We start from the raw sequence: 15299 nt of genomic DNA, 5'->3' as shown, positions 1-15299 counted from the left end.
AGCAAGTAAGTGTTATTTCCCTTTATTCACACTTGCAACACCTTCATATTTCCTCTTTATGACAGTCTATGTATATGACATTATTATCCCTGAAAATTCCCCATCTCATATTCAACAACGTGTATCTAACCTCAATAATCAATTTGCTCTCAAACTGTTAGGCAGGCTTGATTGTTTTTTGGGTATTGAAGTTTCTCTCCTCTCTAATGGTTGTTTGTTCTTGTCATAAACTAAATAAATCATAGATCTTCTTTGTAAAATAAATATGCATGAGGATAAGGGTCACATACACCTATGGCTGCTAACTTAAAGTTGTCTAAGCTTGGTTCAGACTATTTCAGTGGTTTGACATATTATAGATCCATTGTTAGAGCTATTCAATATGCCACAATAATTAGAGCAAAAATTAGTTACTCTGTCAATAAAGCATGTCGATTTCTATCTCAACCACTTGAAAGTCATTAGACTGCACTTAGAAGGATTTTGAGATACCTCATAAACACTCTTCATCGTGGGCTTTTTTTAAACCATGCCCCCAATTTCCAAACCTTTGACCATCACTACCTTCTTTGATGTCGATTGGGGGGTTGACTCTCATGACAGGAAGTCCATTTAAGGATTTTGTATTTATCTTAGTCCTAACCTAGTGTTTTGGTGGTCCAAAAAACAAACTCTCGTGCCAGTGCCAATATCCAGCACTCAAGTTAAATATAGAAGTCTGGATAACACAATTAAAGAAGTTTTATGGCTTCAGTCCCTCCTTCAGGAACTCAAAGTTCCCTCCACCGCTCCCATTATTTTCTATGACAAGCTAAGCACTATGGCTTTGTCTCACAATCCAGTGTTACATATCAAGACCAGACACGTGGAGTTGGACATATTTTTTCCAAAAGAAAAAATGATCAATAAAACTCGGACATATTTTTTCCAAAAGAAAAAGTGATCAATAAAACTCTTGTTGTGCATAACATACCTGCAACATATCAGTATGTTGATCTACTGAACAACCCTCTCTTTTCTTTTAGATTTCTAAGTCAGAGTGGTGGATAAAGATTATCTATCCTAGACAGCTCATATAGATATTTAAGGGTGTTAGAATTTGTTAAGCAATTGAAATGGATAAGATGAGAGAAATATTCATTGTATTTCTTGATTAGAGTGATACAGGAAACTTGCTATATAAAGGCAAGCAAAAGGTAAACAAATACTGACAAAGGTACTAACAGCTAGGGCCAGCTCAGCAGTAGTAGTGGAACATGTCCTCCACTACTCTGCCCACTATTCTATTGACATACATAATAGAAAATTATGTAACCACTACTCTATTAGTCCCCCTTAGAAGCTGCAGGGGGTTCCTTTAAAGTGATTTTATCTAACACACATAACTTAGAACGAAGAGGTACAAACTTAGCAGCAGATAAGGGCTTGGTAAGAATGTCAGCCCACTGGTCTTGAGCTGGAACATGAGCAACAGAAAGATGTTTACTGAGAACTTTCTCCCTTAGAAAGAATATATCTAGCTCCATATGTTTGGTTCTGTTGTGGAGAATGGGGTTATGAGCAAGTGTGACTGTGCTCAAGTTGTCACATAGAATCTTAGGCACCTGAATAGGACAGTGAAGTTCCTGAAGTAGAGACTGTATCCAAATAAGTTCAGCAGCCAATTGAGCCATACTGCGGTATTCTGCTTCAGCACTAGACCTGGCAACAAGCTGCTGCTTCTTGGACCACCATGATACAACATTAGGACCAAGATAGATGCATGCCCCTGAAGTAGACCTTCTGTCATCAGGATCTGATGCCCAATCTGCATCACAAAATCCTAAAAGCTGCATAGGCTGATGAACAGGGGCAGGCTGAATGAGCAAGCCATGACACAGTGTACCACTCAAATACCTTAAAATCCTTTTGACTGCCTTCCAGTGATCTTCTAAGGGATTTGATAAAAACTGACACACCTTGTTAACAGAGAAGGAAATTTCAGGTCTAGTTATGGTTGCATATTGCAATGCACCAACAACAGATCTAAAATGAGTAGGATCTTCAACATTTGCTGAGCCAACTTTAGATAATTTGCTGCTGGAAATCATGGGAGTGGGCATTCCATTGGCATTGAGCATGTTCAGTTTGGTTAGGAGGTCAGAAATGTACTTGGTTTGGGACAGAAGTAAAGAACCATTTTGAAGATGGGAGACTTCAATACCAAGGAAATAGTCAAGCTGTCCCAATTGTTTTAAAGAGAATTTATTGTTAAGATGGTTGATGAGAGAGTTGATGAAGGGAGCAGAGCTGCCTGTGATGATGATGTCATCAACATAGACCAAGATCATGACTTGAAGCTTGCCTTGATGCAATAGAAAGAGACTAGGGTCACACTTGCTTGCTTGAAAACCAAGATGAACAAGAGCACTCTTCAGTTTGTCAAACCAGGCCCTTGGGGCCTGTTTTAAACCATAAATGGCCTTGTTTAGTTTACACACTAGGGACTTGTCAGCAGCTTCAAAGCCAGGAGGCTGCTGCATAAACACCTCTTCCTCAATTGTGCCATTGAGGAAAGCATTATTAATATCTATCTGCTGAATAGGCCACTTGTTGCTAACAGCAATGGTTAAAACAATTCTAACAGTCACAGGTTTGATAACAGGGGAGAAAGTCTCCTGGAAATCACTGCCAGCTCTTTGATGAAACCCCTTTGCCACCAATCTGGCCTTGTATTTATTGATAGATCCATCAGGGTTTTCCTTGGTTCTGAAAACCCACTTACAACCAATAGGTCTCCTGGAAATAGGAGCTTTTACCAATGTCCAGGTCTGATTTCTCATCAGTGCCTTGTATTCTTCTTGCATTGCCTGAAACCAATGAGGAGATGACAAAGCTTGACTAACAGAACTTGGTTCCATGTGGGTTAAAAGGAGAGTAGGATGTAATCTAGGTTGAATAATACCTCTTTTGGCTCTGGTTTGCATAGGATGGATATTATCAGGGTGAATGAAAGGTAAAGGTGAACTAGGAGGGCTGGGATTTGAGTGTGAGCTAGACTGTTCAGAAGGATCATTGGAGGAAGTAGGGGAAATGGTGCTAGTTTCAGCAGGATCATGGAGGATAAAAGCAGGAGAGATAGAGGGAGAGGAGGTAGGAATAGCAGTGAGAGGCTGTGGGATAGAATGTGACACCTGCTGACTTGCAGAAGTGGAAAGTTCAGGGGAGGGAACAACCATATGAGGGGAAGAGGAAGAACTAGAAGGAGAGCTGTGAATGGCATCAGGATTATAGGAAGAGAGAGAGGGAGCATTGGATGGAGAGAGAGGAGGTGAAAACTGGCTAGCAGTAGCAGGAAAGGGAGGAATAGAAGAAGGGCAAGGAGGAATGGATGAGGGAACAGAAGAGGTAGAAGAGACTGAAAATAAAGAGGAATAGGGAAACAAGGATTCATGAAAAATAACATCCTTAGAGATGTAGATATGACCATTGGAAGCTAAAGATTTATAACCTTTATGAGAAGATGAATATCCTAGAAAAATACATTGTTGAGATCTATAATCAAGCTTATGGGAATTGTAGGGACGCAGGAAAGGATAGCAAGCACAACCAAAAACTTTGAGAGTGGAATAGTCAGGAGGTTTGTTGAGTAGTTTAAAGTAGGGAGAGTTATTGTTAAGGGTAGGGTTGGGAATTCTGTTGATAAGGTAGGCTGCAGTAACAAAGGCATGGTCCCAATATTTTAAGGGAAGAGTGGACTGAGCTAAGAGAGTGAGACCAGTCTCAACAATGTGTCTATGTTTGCGTTCAACAAGACCATTTTGATGATGTGTATGAGGACATGTGAATCTATGACCAATTCCTAAATCTGTTAGATATTTGGTGAGGGGTCTAAATTCCCCTCCTCCATCAGTTTGAACACACTTGATGGGACAATTAAACTGCAGCTCAGCCATTTTCTTAAATTGAATAAACTGAAGCATAGTGTCAGACTTCAGTTTGAGGGGAAAGACCCAAACAAACCTAGAGAAAGCATCCACACATGTAAGAAAATAGGTGTAGCCACTTGAGGATATCATAGGAGCTGGACCCCAGAGATCACAAACAACCAGTTCAAAGGGATGAGTATAGACAGTGGTGGATAAAGAGGAAGGCAATCTGTGAGATTTGCCAACACAGCAGGCATGACACATATCTGTAGGAGGTTTTGAAGGGACAGTAAGATTGCAAAGTTTCAGGATTTGAACAAGGGCATGATGATTAGGATGACCTAATCTGGTATGCCACAGAACATAAGGATTTGTTGCTATAGCAGTAGGACTATTAGAATGAGATAAAGATAAATTAGTGCTAGCATTGGCAGAATTAAGAGAAGAGTTGAAAAAGAGACTTGTAGTTTTATTAATAGAAGGATCATTACAAAGAAGTGTAGCATTAGGCATATAATTTGAAGGATTACAACTGCTTATAGCAGGAGAGCACATAAACCTATTGCTAGTACTACAAGAGTGAAGACTAGGACAAGGCTTTGACACTGGAGATGCAGCAAGATTAGGAAACTTATAGAGGCCATCATCTCCAACATGACCACTGAGCAGAACTTCAGAAGTAGCCTGAGATTTAACAACACAGAATTTAGAATGAAATTCAAAAAATACATTATTGTCTTGAGCAAATTTGCTCACACTCATGAGATTTTTGGTAATCTGTGGTACATGTAAGAGGTTCCTAAGGGTGAGAGACAAGTGAGGTTTGTGTGGTAGAGGAAAAGACATGGAACCAACAGAATTGATAGACAAACCTTGGCCATTTCCTATGAAGACTTGCTCGGATCCAGGCACAGAAGAAGAATCAGACACATTTGAGGCTTCAGGAGTAACATGGTGAGAGGCCCCTGAGTCAGGATACCACCACTGATTGCTGTTGCTTGCTTCAGTACCTGCAAAGAAATCCTGTGGTGCTGTGGATCTAGGAGAAGCAGCTCTGAGAGAACCATGAGGAAATTGAGCAGGAAGCATAGCACGGGGAGCCACATGAAATGGATTGAATGGAGCTCTTTGCTGAGGATAACCAGCACCACTTGAGTAACGATAATAACATACTGAAGCATCATGTCCAGACCTGTGACAAATCTGACAAGATTGTTTGGCAAAACGTCCTCCACCACGACCAAAACGCCCACTGCTGCGACCAAAACGACCTCCACGAGAGCTATAGTTGTGATTATCAGCATTGGCAGTGACGTGACTCGTTCCCTGAGGAAAACCTTCAGTAGAAGTTTGACCAGTAGTAACAGTTGAAGGAGACGACGCTGATTGAGTGAGATTCACAGTCACTGGCTCCGCAACAGCAGCTTTGCGATGTTTCTCAAGTCGCGACTCATGAGCAAGTAAAGACGACTCAAGTTCATCCAAGGAACTTAGCTCATCCTTACTGTTGACGGCGGCGACAATGGAGTCGTATTCCTCAGGAAGGGAATCAAGAACTATTTCGATTAGGTTACGAAGAGGAACAGGATCCCCAATCGAAACAAGAGATTCGCTAATCTCACGAGTACGCTTCAGAAGCTCCTCAATCGTGAGCGAACCTTTGGTGAGGCGACGAAGCTCAGAACGCAGCTGACGAGCTCTGGTGGAAAGAAGAGTGTCAAAGTAGCGGTGCACCTCTGTCCAGACTTGCCACGCGTGTTTACACTCAACAAGTTTAGGAAGAAGAGAATCGGAGATGGTGGAAAGAAGCCAGGTGCATATGAGAGCATCCTGTTGTTCCCACTCCAGAAATGCACTATGAGATGCGGGATCTGAAGGAGAGGGAGAAGGAATCACCGGAACAGTGACGAACCTTTGGAGACGATGGCCACGAACAACTCCATCAATTTGTTGTTTCCATTGTTTGAAGTTTTTGTCATCAAGTTTGACAGATATAAGGTGAGAAAGTTTCACCTGAGAGGAAAGAAAAATGGACTCCATGGATCGAAAAGAAGCTCAAGATACCATGTTAGAATTTGTTAAGCAATTGAAATGGATAAGATGAGAGAAATATTCATTGTATTTCTTGATTAGAGTGATACAGGAAACTTGCTATATAAAGGCAAGCAAAAGGTAAACAAATACTGACAAAGGTACTAACAGCTAGGGCCAGCTCAGCAGTAGTAGTGGAACATGTCCTCCACTACTCTGCCCACTATTCTATTGACATACATAATAGAAAATTATGTAACCACTACTCTATTAAAGGGGGTCTATTAGAGTAATGACAATATTAGTGCAGTCTCTTTAATAAATAACTAATTGATTTGGTTGGCATAACTAATTAATTGAATTCCAGGGGTGCGGGTTCGAATCGGCGACATCCCACTTAAATGTTTGTTTGTACCCAAAAAAACTACTTAAATATGCTATGTTAATTACAAATATATTTCTGTCAAAAAAATAAGTGAAAATGTATCAACTTTCTTTTATTGGGGTAAATTGAAACTGAAAAAAAAAATTAATTGGAATAAACATATTGAATTAATCAGTATCAATCTGATTTATATTTTACAATAAATTAGTTCTAGTTGGTCGAATATCAGGTTGACCCAAACTCGTGCAAATGGCTCAAATTTGGGCTAAATAAACTTCCACAATGATCAAAACATGTCCTAGGTCTATATTTGTTACAAAAAAATTGGACATTTGACCAACCTTGTTCTAGCCAACATAGAAGGGATAATTAGTGGTTATTATTTGTAAGTGTTACACACCACCTAAGATTATTGTGTTTCCTGTTAAACTTCTCTCTTAACCATAAGCATTTTCCTTTTTGTAAATTTAACTCTTGAGCAGAGCTGGAGAAATGAATAGCTGACATGATATTGTGTCTGCATAATGCGTTTTCCCAATAGTGAAAACCGGGAAAACACCCCCAACCATTTCATGAAGACTTCCCGGAGAAAAACCTAACCCTTGATGACATAACCTGTTTGGCATCTCCATAAGACTCGAGGCTCACAAGTCACAATTGCTCTCCTCTTCTAGAACCAGACGCTAGCCTATTTAGGAATCGTGACTCAAGTCTTTTAGCCCATAGACTCTGGTCAGCTGACTCACATATTGGAAACCCAACTATGGCACACCATCTTAAATTCAACAACCCTATTGCAACTTCATCTTCTGAATCTTCAAATAATTTAAATATGTGTGACTCAGAAGCCAAATCCTCATCAAGGATGAATTCATCCACAAAATTTTTCCTCTCTTTGAGTATGTTGCCATCTTCAGACATCATACGCAAACTTAAAACCTGCAATGCTTCTATTGCTGTATTGTGAAAACTTGAGTTTACATATGCAGAGAAGACATATTCACATGTTGTTGGATCAGGCTGAACTTTTTCTTGGTGCATGAACTCCACAATAAACTCAATTACATCGATCCTTCCCTAAGTCATGGAAAAAATATATGAAACGCTTAATAGAAAGACATTCTAAATTTGCTTCATAAATTTGCTTCATAAATACAAGTAAATATGTGCACAGATAGATTTTTCATTAGAAAAAGTACCCCCACAGTCAATACCAAGCCAAACATTAAATGGTTAACAATTACAATTTCTTAGGAAAAATACCAGAATAGCCATAGTTTTTTTTTAGATGGTCGGGCATTGTTACTTAACTCTTGGATGGATGAATGGTGCATGCCATTTATCCAAAAACCACCCTTTAAACACGGTAGACTTTGGCTGACCTATATCAAACTTTTATGGCTGTATTGTAGCATTACACACTCCTGAACTATATACATAAATTTGAAAGGATTTCCTTTCTTTCACCTTTTATCCCCCTCCTAAAAAAGTGCAAGTATCAAAAAAGATGAAATACCTTGTAACATGCTTGACGGAGAAATGTGTTAAACAGCAGTACATCAAGTTGAATGCCATCCAATTTGATTCTTTCCAGAACATTCAGGGCTTCATTAAAATTCTCATCTTCCAACAAAATCTGATGTAAACAAGTTCAGTATAAAGTTGGATACAAAAAGCTCGAAGAATAAATTTAGTAGATTTCAAGGAAACACTTATATCAAAATATGGCAATATGAACACTGGTCATTTTGAAACATTCAGAGCATGGAACAGTTATGACACAATTTGAAAAATGGCCCAAAGTCAGCAGCAAGGAGATGGCCTTTAAAGCCAATGCTTTAGAGTTTAGATACCAACCATTAATTGAAAAAATAGCAAGTTAATGAGTTCGTTACAAGCAGTTATGTTAGGAGGACAGGAAGCCAGTAGTTATGATTACATATAAAACAATCCTTATCAGTTAGTAGTAGTTATGATTTCTTTATCTTGTTAAGATTCAGTGTAATAAAATCCTTATCTGTGGTAATTTTAATTTTTATCCATTAGGATACATTTCTATCTGCAATATTTTTTAAAAGGAAGACTTGGATTGAAAGGAACAATCTGGATTTATTTCTCGGAAAAAGTTGAGTTTGAGAAGAGATTCTGTCCGAGATGAGTCTGCATTTGCCTTCACCATAAGTCAAGAGAAATATTCTGCTGCACCGAGACATATGACTCAATCACATGCGAGGATTCATAACACAAAGATTTAGAGGGTTTTGCATGTTCCAACTCCATTCAACTTTATGTCTAGAGTTTTAAATATTGAATGCTATGTGATACTAAATGCATGCAGTTGTGACTACAGGTAGGCTACTAGATTTGTGGAAGGGGATTAAGAGGTTCAAAAGTTACTATAAAATCTTAAATCTGCACAATTAACTCTATATAAATCAAGCAAACTGCAAAAAAAATTGACAAACGCATAATGATTGAATGTGCTGTTAAACAGGAAGAACCTTAATGAGAGCAGTATATGTACAAGCCACTGGACAAAACCCTTCCCGTATCATCATTGAAATCAACAAAGAAGCAGATCTATAACTTCTTATGACGCTACAACAGTCGACCATTATATTGTATGTAGTGGAATCAGGGTGGCAGCCACACAACTTCATCTTCTTGAAAATTTGAATTGCCATGTGGCTCTATATATCAAGCAGAAAACATTATATTCCAGACAGATATGCATAATAACATCACTTCACACAATTAGTCTCAAAATAGAGAAGTAATGATGTCCGAGCCACTTACTTCTTGGGCTTCAACAAGATAATGCAACACTATGTTGTAGATATCTGTTCCCAATGAAGGATTACTGTATATGAAAAGATTTTCTGCCACATGCAAATATTGGATCAGCTTTCTTATCATCCCCTCTTCTCCAAGGGATTTCAACTGAAAAGAACCAAAGGACATAGCCAAGTGAGCTTTGTGAGCACTCAAACATTCTATATTAGCATTTTAGTTGTCTCTCTCATTAGTGTGCTTTGGCGCAGATGGGCGTGTTTGTATAGTAGATGAAAATAAGCAATTAATAAACACCAACAATGACAACAACGACACCATTTTTTTCATACAACATAAGGTTAGCAACATTGATCAAATGATGCACGTGATTGTGCTCTGCCAAAAAACAAGTTTCCCAATCTCATTTTTCTTTTATACCACCCCTTCCACGGAAAATTCTAATTTTTTCTAGCAATTAGTTTATGCTCATGTTGGCCATTTTCGGTCCATCATCAAGTACTACAAAGCACTGCTGGTCCAACATTGACCAAATGATGCACATGATTGCGCTCTAGCAAAAAATAAGTTGTTAATTGTTGATTTGGAGGAAAGACTTGGCTCTCAAAACAAATAAGTAAGTGGTTGTGGGAACAGAGAGTGGTCTAATAAATCCACACTATGGTAAAACATTTTTTAAATCATATGCATCCTGGAACATGTTATTGACTACTCAATTGAATACCCTCCTTTCAAGCACATATTTAAGTTCTTCAAAGATTCTAGCAGAAGGAATTCCACATAAGATTGCATCATCCTTAAAGTATACACAAAAAATGGAAACATCACAGAACTTACTAAATTTTTCAATGAACGATGACTATGCAGAAAGCCATTATTTGCCATATCCCTTTCTATAGCATTTATTCTTTTGGCAGCATCCACTTGTGACAACATATTACTGTCTTCGTATGGGGCATTAACAATACCAAATAATGAAAACAGAAGCTCATATGTTCTCATATCAGGTAAAAGTTTTATTTTCCTCATCTTTGCAAACACTCGCACAGCCCGCTCAGGTTGATTCTGCAAATTTTGATTGGATAAAATGTTAGCCGGTATAAGCACTGAAATATAAGAGGAATTTTGGTAGAGATAAAATTCAATTGTTCAGCCTAATAGGGGCTTTCCTATGCAGCCTATTGATGAAATGAATGAGAACTTAGCATGTCATTATAACAAATCCAAGCCAAACAAACAGTAACCTACAACATAATAGTAATAAAAAGACATTCATTTGTTTGATGGGTCCTAATTTATTAAACTGCGGTAGAAAATTATCCAAGTGCCGAAATTTATTGTAGAAATATGCATAGGAATACAATAGTTTGCGTTACCCTGTGTCCTTTTTTCTGTAAATTAATCGCTATTCTAGTGTGCTTCACCTTGTGCTACCAGATTATTCAGTAATATAAGTAGTATACAGAAACTCAAATATTTTAGCATTCCCTATGATCCTCTCTTGGCATGACACATCAAATATAGCTATTTTGATTCTTTAGGTTAAGTAATAAAAAGCAGGATTTTATTTTGAAGTTTAATAATTGAGCTCACCAGTACATCACATGATGCCAGCAAAGCATTATAAGGATGTGGATACAAGCAATCAGAAATCTGATTCAGCAAAGATTCGGCCAAGTCTAACTGTAGTTCTCTGCTCAAAGAAACTGAAAGTGTAGCTAGAGTTGAATCGTATAGCTTCATATTCTCCTGCTGCATTTTTTTTAACTACAATATGTATGAAAATAGTATTAGTCCAAGAAAAATACTCTATTATAAAAAGGGGCATCAACAGATGCAAGGTCATAAAACTCAGTGTCACCATATATCTCAACCAAATGCCAATTCACTTGGTGAGGGTGTCTATCTTAACTAAAACTGAGTGGGTGAAATTTCTGGTGGAACTCCAACTGATAGCGGTCTACTCAAACAGTAAATTCAAAAAAAATAATAAAAGGTAGCAGAACTAAGTTACACAACATTGTAATAGAACTCACCATTCTCATGGCATCCCCAAAACTTCTTTGAGAAACAACTGCTCTAATAATGCCGTCATATGTATGGCTGGATGGCTGCAAACCAAGATTTTGCATCTGAACAGAGAAGTGCCCTTCAATATGTTAGAAGACAGTAATTTTATGTTGTAGTATATTAATGAAATTCCCTAATACTTAAATAAATGCATGAAATACAATTATACTGAATATAATAAGACACGGCTTCATTGATATTCATACATCATTTAGAATCAACCAATAGAAGATTTCAATAATGAAAATCTTAGAAGTCTGATTTCTGAACATTTGAAATGTGATATAACAGTGTAGATGTAGAGAAACCTTTCTTGATTACAATACTTGGAAGAGCAAATCACCAATTCTGCAAATCCAGCATTGCGTAGAGTACAACAAATAACAATTAACAGCTTAGTTGAATGTCTACCTGTAATATAAGCTTCCAAGCAAGTATATAGTTTTTTTCTTTTGCACACCCATGTATTATATCATTAAAAGACCACCTAAGAACCTTCATAAGCAGTGAGTGCTTTCGTCCATTCGGCCCATTTATTTCAGGATTCTTAGCTTTTTTCTCATCCATACAAATAAATTTCAACTCCTTACTTGCAGAAATAGTGTCTGGTAAATACAAACTAGGAGAGAGTATACAAGAGTCATGTTGTTTGCTCTTCCTCAGGTCCAATATGGTTGAGCCTAGCCCGTCATTTGCAGGAACAGGGATGTCCAATCTAGTAGAATACAACTTCCCATAAACTGTTCTAGCAATAGAAATGTTTCCCCTCGAGGCTAATGCCACCAACTGTTCTAGTGTTCTATTCGCAGATTTTAGATCCCCCAACCTTGTAAATGACCAAATGAATTTACGCAGAGCAATGATACTCATACTATAAAGCTTACTATACTCCCGCCAAATTATATGGACTGCAGGCAAGTTTTTCTGCAAAACTGCAAGCTGAGAAACAGGCAAGACAAATAATACTAGTCACATAAAAAGCATAAAAAAAAAAGACAATATATTCAAGCATAGAAACATGTTATCACAAAATAGCTAATGCAATAAATTAATCACGTTGTGTTATTACTTGATTCCGTACCATTTAAGAGTCATAAAGTCTCATTTTCTGATTTCTTATCTTAAGCTCACTAAAGAGGACAAATGGATTGTTGGAATAAGAACAAAAAATGAGACGGCAAAGATAAAAGTTGGCAGTACAAAGTCTCATTTCCTTCTTCCTCTCAATATAAACTAAGGAGAAAGGCAGAAAAACTGATGGACAGTCCAGTCAAAAAATATAACAGTGATGTTGTTCTATCCTATGAATAGATAATCAATTTATTTAATAAATTCCATGGTAATGAAAATTGGCTTTAAGACCAAGGGAGCAAATAGACCTTTCTGAAACTAGCACTCATAAGAACACGCATCTTGGTCCAGACCAAGTGCTTAGCAATTTCACATTGAATCGCATATTCATAAACATAAAAGTTCTTTCAGAGACTTAATAAGGATCCATTGGTTTTAGAATATTTTTTATTGTTTTCAAAGTTTAGCTCAGAAAACAATGCAAACAAATTTTAATTGTTCTCACTTTTTTTGTAGTTTTTGTAATTAAAACTGCAACAGGAAATAAAAACAAAAAAATGAAAACCATAAAGACCCTAAAATCTGTTAAACATTATACCGTCCAGGTATAAACAATATGGATCTTGAAAAGTAATATTACTTTTTATATGCACACCTTGAGAAGTGCGGTATATGTAACTTCACTCTTTCCTACCAATTGCTTTTCCATCAAGTCCAAACATCTTCTTGCTTGAATTAAATTCTGGATTTTTGTGCAGGAGCTTAAAATACTATTGTACAGTGGGAGACCTGGATAGAAACGCCAATTTTCTCCAAGAAAATCAATGATACTAAAGGCCTGGAAAAAGTACAATAAGAAGACAAGAGTTAAGTAAAATTCCCATAGCTGAAGTGAAGGTATTCACTAATAATCACTGCCTCAGAAATATCGGTTTGCATGCAATTCAATCCTACCACAAAAATAGCAATAAGTAATTGTGTTTTCAGAAAAATCTACTAGTTTTTTGTCTAAGGTATAGTTTCCTTGAAAACGTAATGGACCTATCCAATATCAACAATCCCTCAACCCTTCCATTCACTTCATTAAGAAAGCTAAAAGAAAGAAATGTAAAGGAACTAACTATAAGCTCAATTATACTATTACAGCAACTAGTAGTTTACCTCTTCCATGTAAGCCCCTTTACAAAGGGCCCGCGTCATAAGAGATGAACATGTGTTATTAATGTTAATGTGTTTTAACTCCATTAATCTCCAGATCTCCATAACAAACTGCATCAATTCAAAAGGAAAAAGGAATAAATTTCACATGTACAATAAAGTCCGCTGTAACTCACGATCAAAGAATTTTGAGGATAACATTTTAACATATTAAATTTTGGTTACCGTCTCAATTGGCATACCATTGGATCAGGAGATCGTGCACAGTACTTAAAAATATCAACAAAATCATTGACAGATAATGAATGGCTTCTGCGACCGAAATCCCGAAGTAAGTGGGAAGCCTTTTTTCTGTCACCGGAGCGGAGTGCCTTGATAATTTGCAGTTGCATAGACGATCCTGCTGCAGGTTCAATAAACCCAGGACCTACATTTAATATGCGTCATCATCCCCTATTTTAATAAAAATACAAAATGCACATAACAAGGCGAGCAACATGATGTAAAAGATGTAGAAGTCAAATATTGAAGTGAAAAGATAAGAGTGTGCAATGAATGTATTGTGTGATTGATTACCTGTGGTTGTTGTGGTGTGATATGAATAGAATTTGATTGGAGGTTTCTACAATGAAAGGGAATAGAAGCGTTTAGGGAAAAGAAACAAGATGAAAAGAAAAAAAGATAAGATAGATGGAGATACATATTGGTGACGATGCCACTTAGATTTACAAGTGGAAATTGAACGCAGAGCAAGACTTGCTCTGAGTCCATGCTTATGCATAGTTCCAGTTTCCCCAACAACTTTGAAGCAGGGGTGGTGCTATCCGCGTCGGCGGCTAAGAGTGAGGCAATGCGAAGAGCGGACGGAGAACCGAGCAATACCTGCAGATAATAAATAAATAAATAAATAAATAAATAAATGTCGAAATTCAAAGTGAAACATCACAACAGAACTTATCAGCTTTTTCATCAACTTCATGAACATTAACCCAAAACTCACCTAAGGCGCCGCAATTGACAATACTTTCAGTAGAAAGAAGGATGGTTTCGGCGGCGTAGCGTCTTGCGTGATCGGATGAGCGAGGCAGAAACGAAATCAACTGCGAAGTTGGGGAACAGAGAAAGGGCACGTGCGTCACTGGTTCAATGGGTCATCCGGTCTATCCATTTTCTTCGATTTAACTCATAAATGCTTTTCAAACCAAGTTCGGACCTAAACTAGACCCGGTTTCAATTGGCCAACTCACTCTGTTTTTTTTTAACATATGCTACATATGCTATAGTGTGTCGTTGGAGTAATGTTTAAGATCTTTTAGAAAGTTAATCTCACGAAACCCTTTATAAAATTGTAAAAAAAAATAAGTTTCAGAATAATTTCTAACCAAACAACAAATGGTGGAATAGAGCGGTTAGTCTTCACGCTAAAAAACGAACAGAGTTTGGAGCAGTTAATTTCTAAGGCAAATAGACATTTTATATGAACTTATCTTAAACTCACTCCAAACTAAACTTATGTTTTATACCGAGTTCACCACGAACTGAACTGAGATTTTATACCAGGATAATCTTGAACCGACTGATATTTTATAGCAATATGGTCTCAAGAACTAATATGAAGATTTCTCACTAGTTATTTTCACAAATCTAAAATGAGAGTTTTTCCTCAAGTGGCAGAGCTTACGAACCAAATGAAAACACTGATCCTCCAAAAAGAGTTTTTAACAGGTTTAGCTCCAAACTCAAACAAACACTCCCTAAGGAAGAATAACTCACTCAAGAGAAAGCTGAACTCTTGGTGAATTTACAATAATATCTCTTTCAGAATAACTTCCTCACTAAACACAAGAATCTTTCTCAAAGCACTATGGCTAAAAATATGTGAGAAA

The 15299-nt window shown here is 37.3% G+C and overlaps 1 protein-coding gene across 2 annotated transcripts; it reads right to left on the bottom strand.

Moving 5' to 3' along the window:
- Nucleotides 1-6458: 6458 nt before the first annotated feature.
- LOC131596714 (pentatricopeptide repeat-containing protein At1g76280) lies at nucleotides 6459-14664 on the bottom strand. 2 transcript variants are annotated; one of them, XM_058869456.1, is made up of 14 exons: nucleotides 14414-14664; nucleotides 14114-14295; nucleotides 13990-14035; nucleotides 13656-13840; nucleotides 13417-13524; nucleotides 12911-13093; nucleotides 11596-12123; nucleotides 11151-11246; nucleotides 10708-10881; nucleotides 9952-10179; nucleotides 9121-9264; nucleotides 8826-9014; nucleotides 7841-7960; nucleotides 6459-7401 (listed from the first exon to the last, which is right to left on the bottom strand). In XM_058869456.1, exons 2-14 carry the CDS (start codon nucleotides 14192-14194, stop codon nucleotides 6976-6978), a joined length of 2508 nt encoding a protein of 835 aa, XP_058725439.1. In that variant the 5' UTR covers nucleotides 14195-14295; nucleotides 14414-14664; the 3' UTR covers nucleotides 6459-6975. The 2 variants fall into 2 exon arrangements, with proteins under 2 accessions (XP_058725439.1, XP_058725440.1); XM_058869457.1 differs by lacking the exons at nucleotides 13990-14035; nucleotides 14114-14295; nucleotides 14414-14664 and having other exon boundaries at nucleotides 13639-13776.
- Nucleotides 14665-15299: the final 635 nt, after the last annotated feature.

The sequence above is a fragment of the Vicia villosa genome, linkage group LG4, assembly GCF_029867415.1.
Source record: "Vicia villosa cultivar HV-30 ecotype Madison, WI linkage group LG4, Vvil1.0, whole genome shotgun sequence".
Taxonomy (NCBI): Eukaryota; Viridiplantae; Streptophyta; class Magnoliopsida; order Fabales; family Fabaceae; genus Vicia; species Vicia villosa.
Note: the sequence above shows the minus strand (reverse complement) of the source record. Positions and strands in the feature narration are given on the sequence as shown.

Excerpts from the sequence above, each read along its gene's own strand:
- LOC131596714 (XM_058869456.1), bottom strand. The coding sequence starts at position 14,194 with ATGCATAAGCATGGACTCAGAGCAAGTCTTGCTCTGCGTTCAATTTCC. Across the intron at positions 10,882-11,150 it reads TTGGGGATGCCATGAGAATG|TTAAAAAAAATGCAGCAGGA; the intron begins GTGAGTTCTATT and ends TACATATTGTAG. Across the intron at positions 9,015-9,120 it reads ATCTTGTTGAAGCCCAAGAA|AGCCACATGGCAATTCAAAT; the intron begins GTAAGTGGCTCG and ends CTTGATATATAG.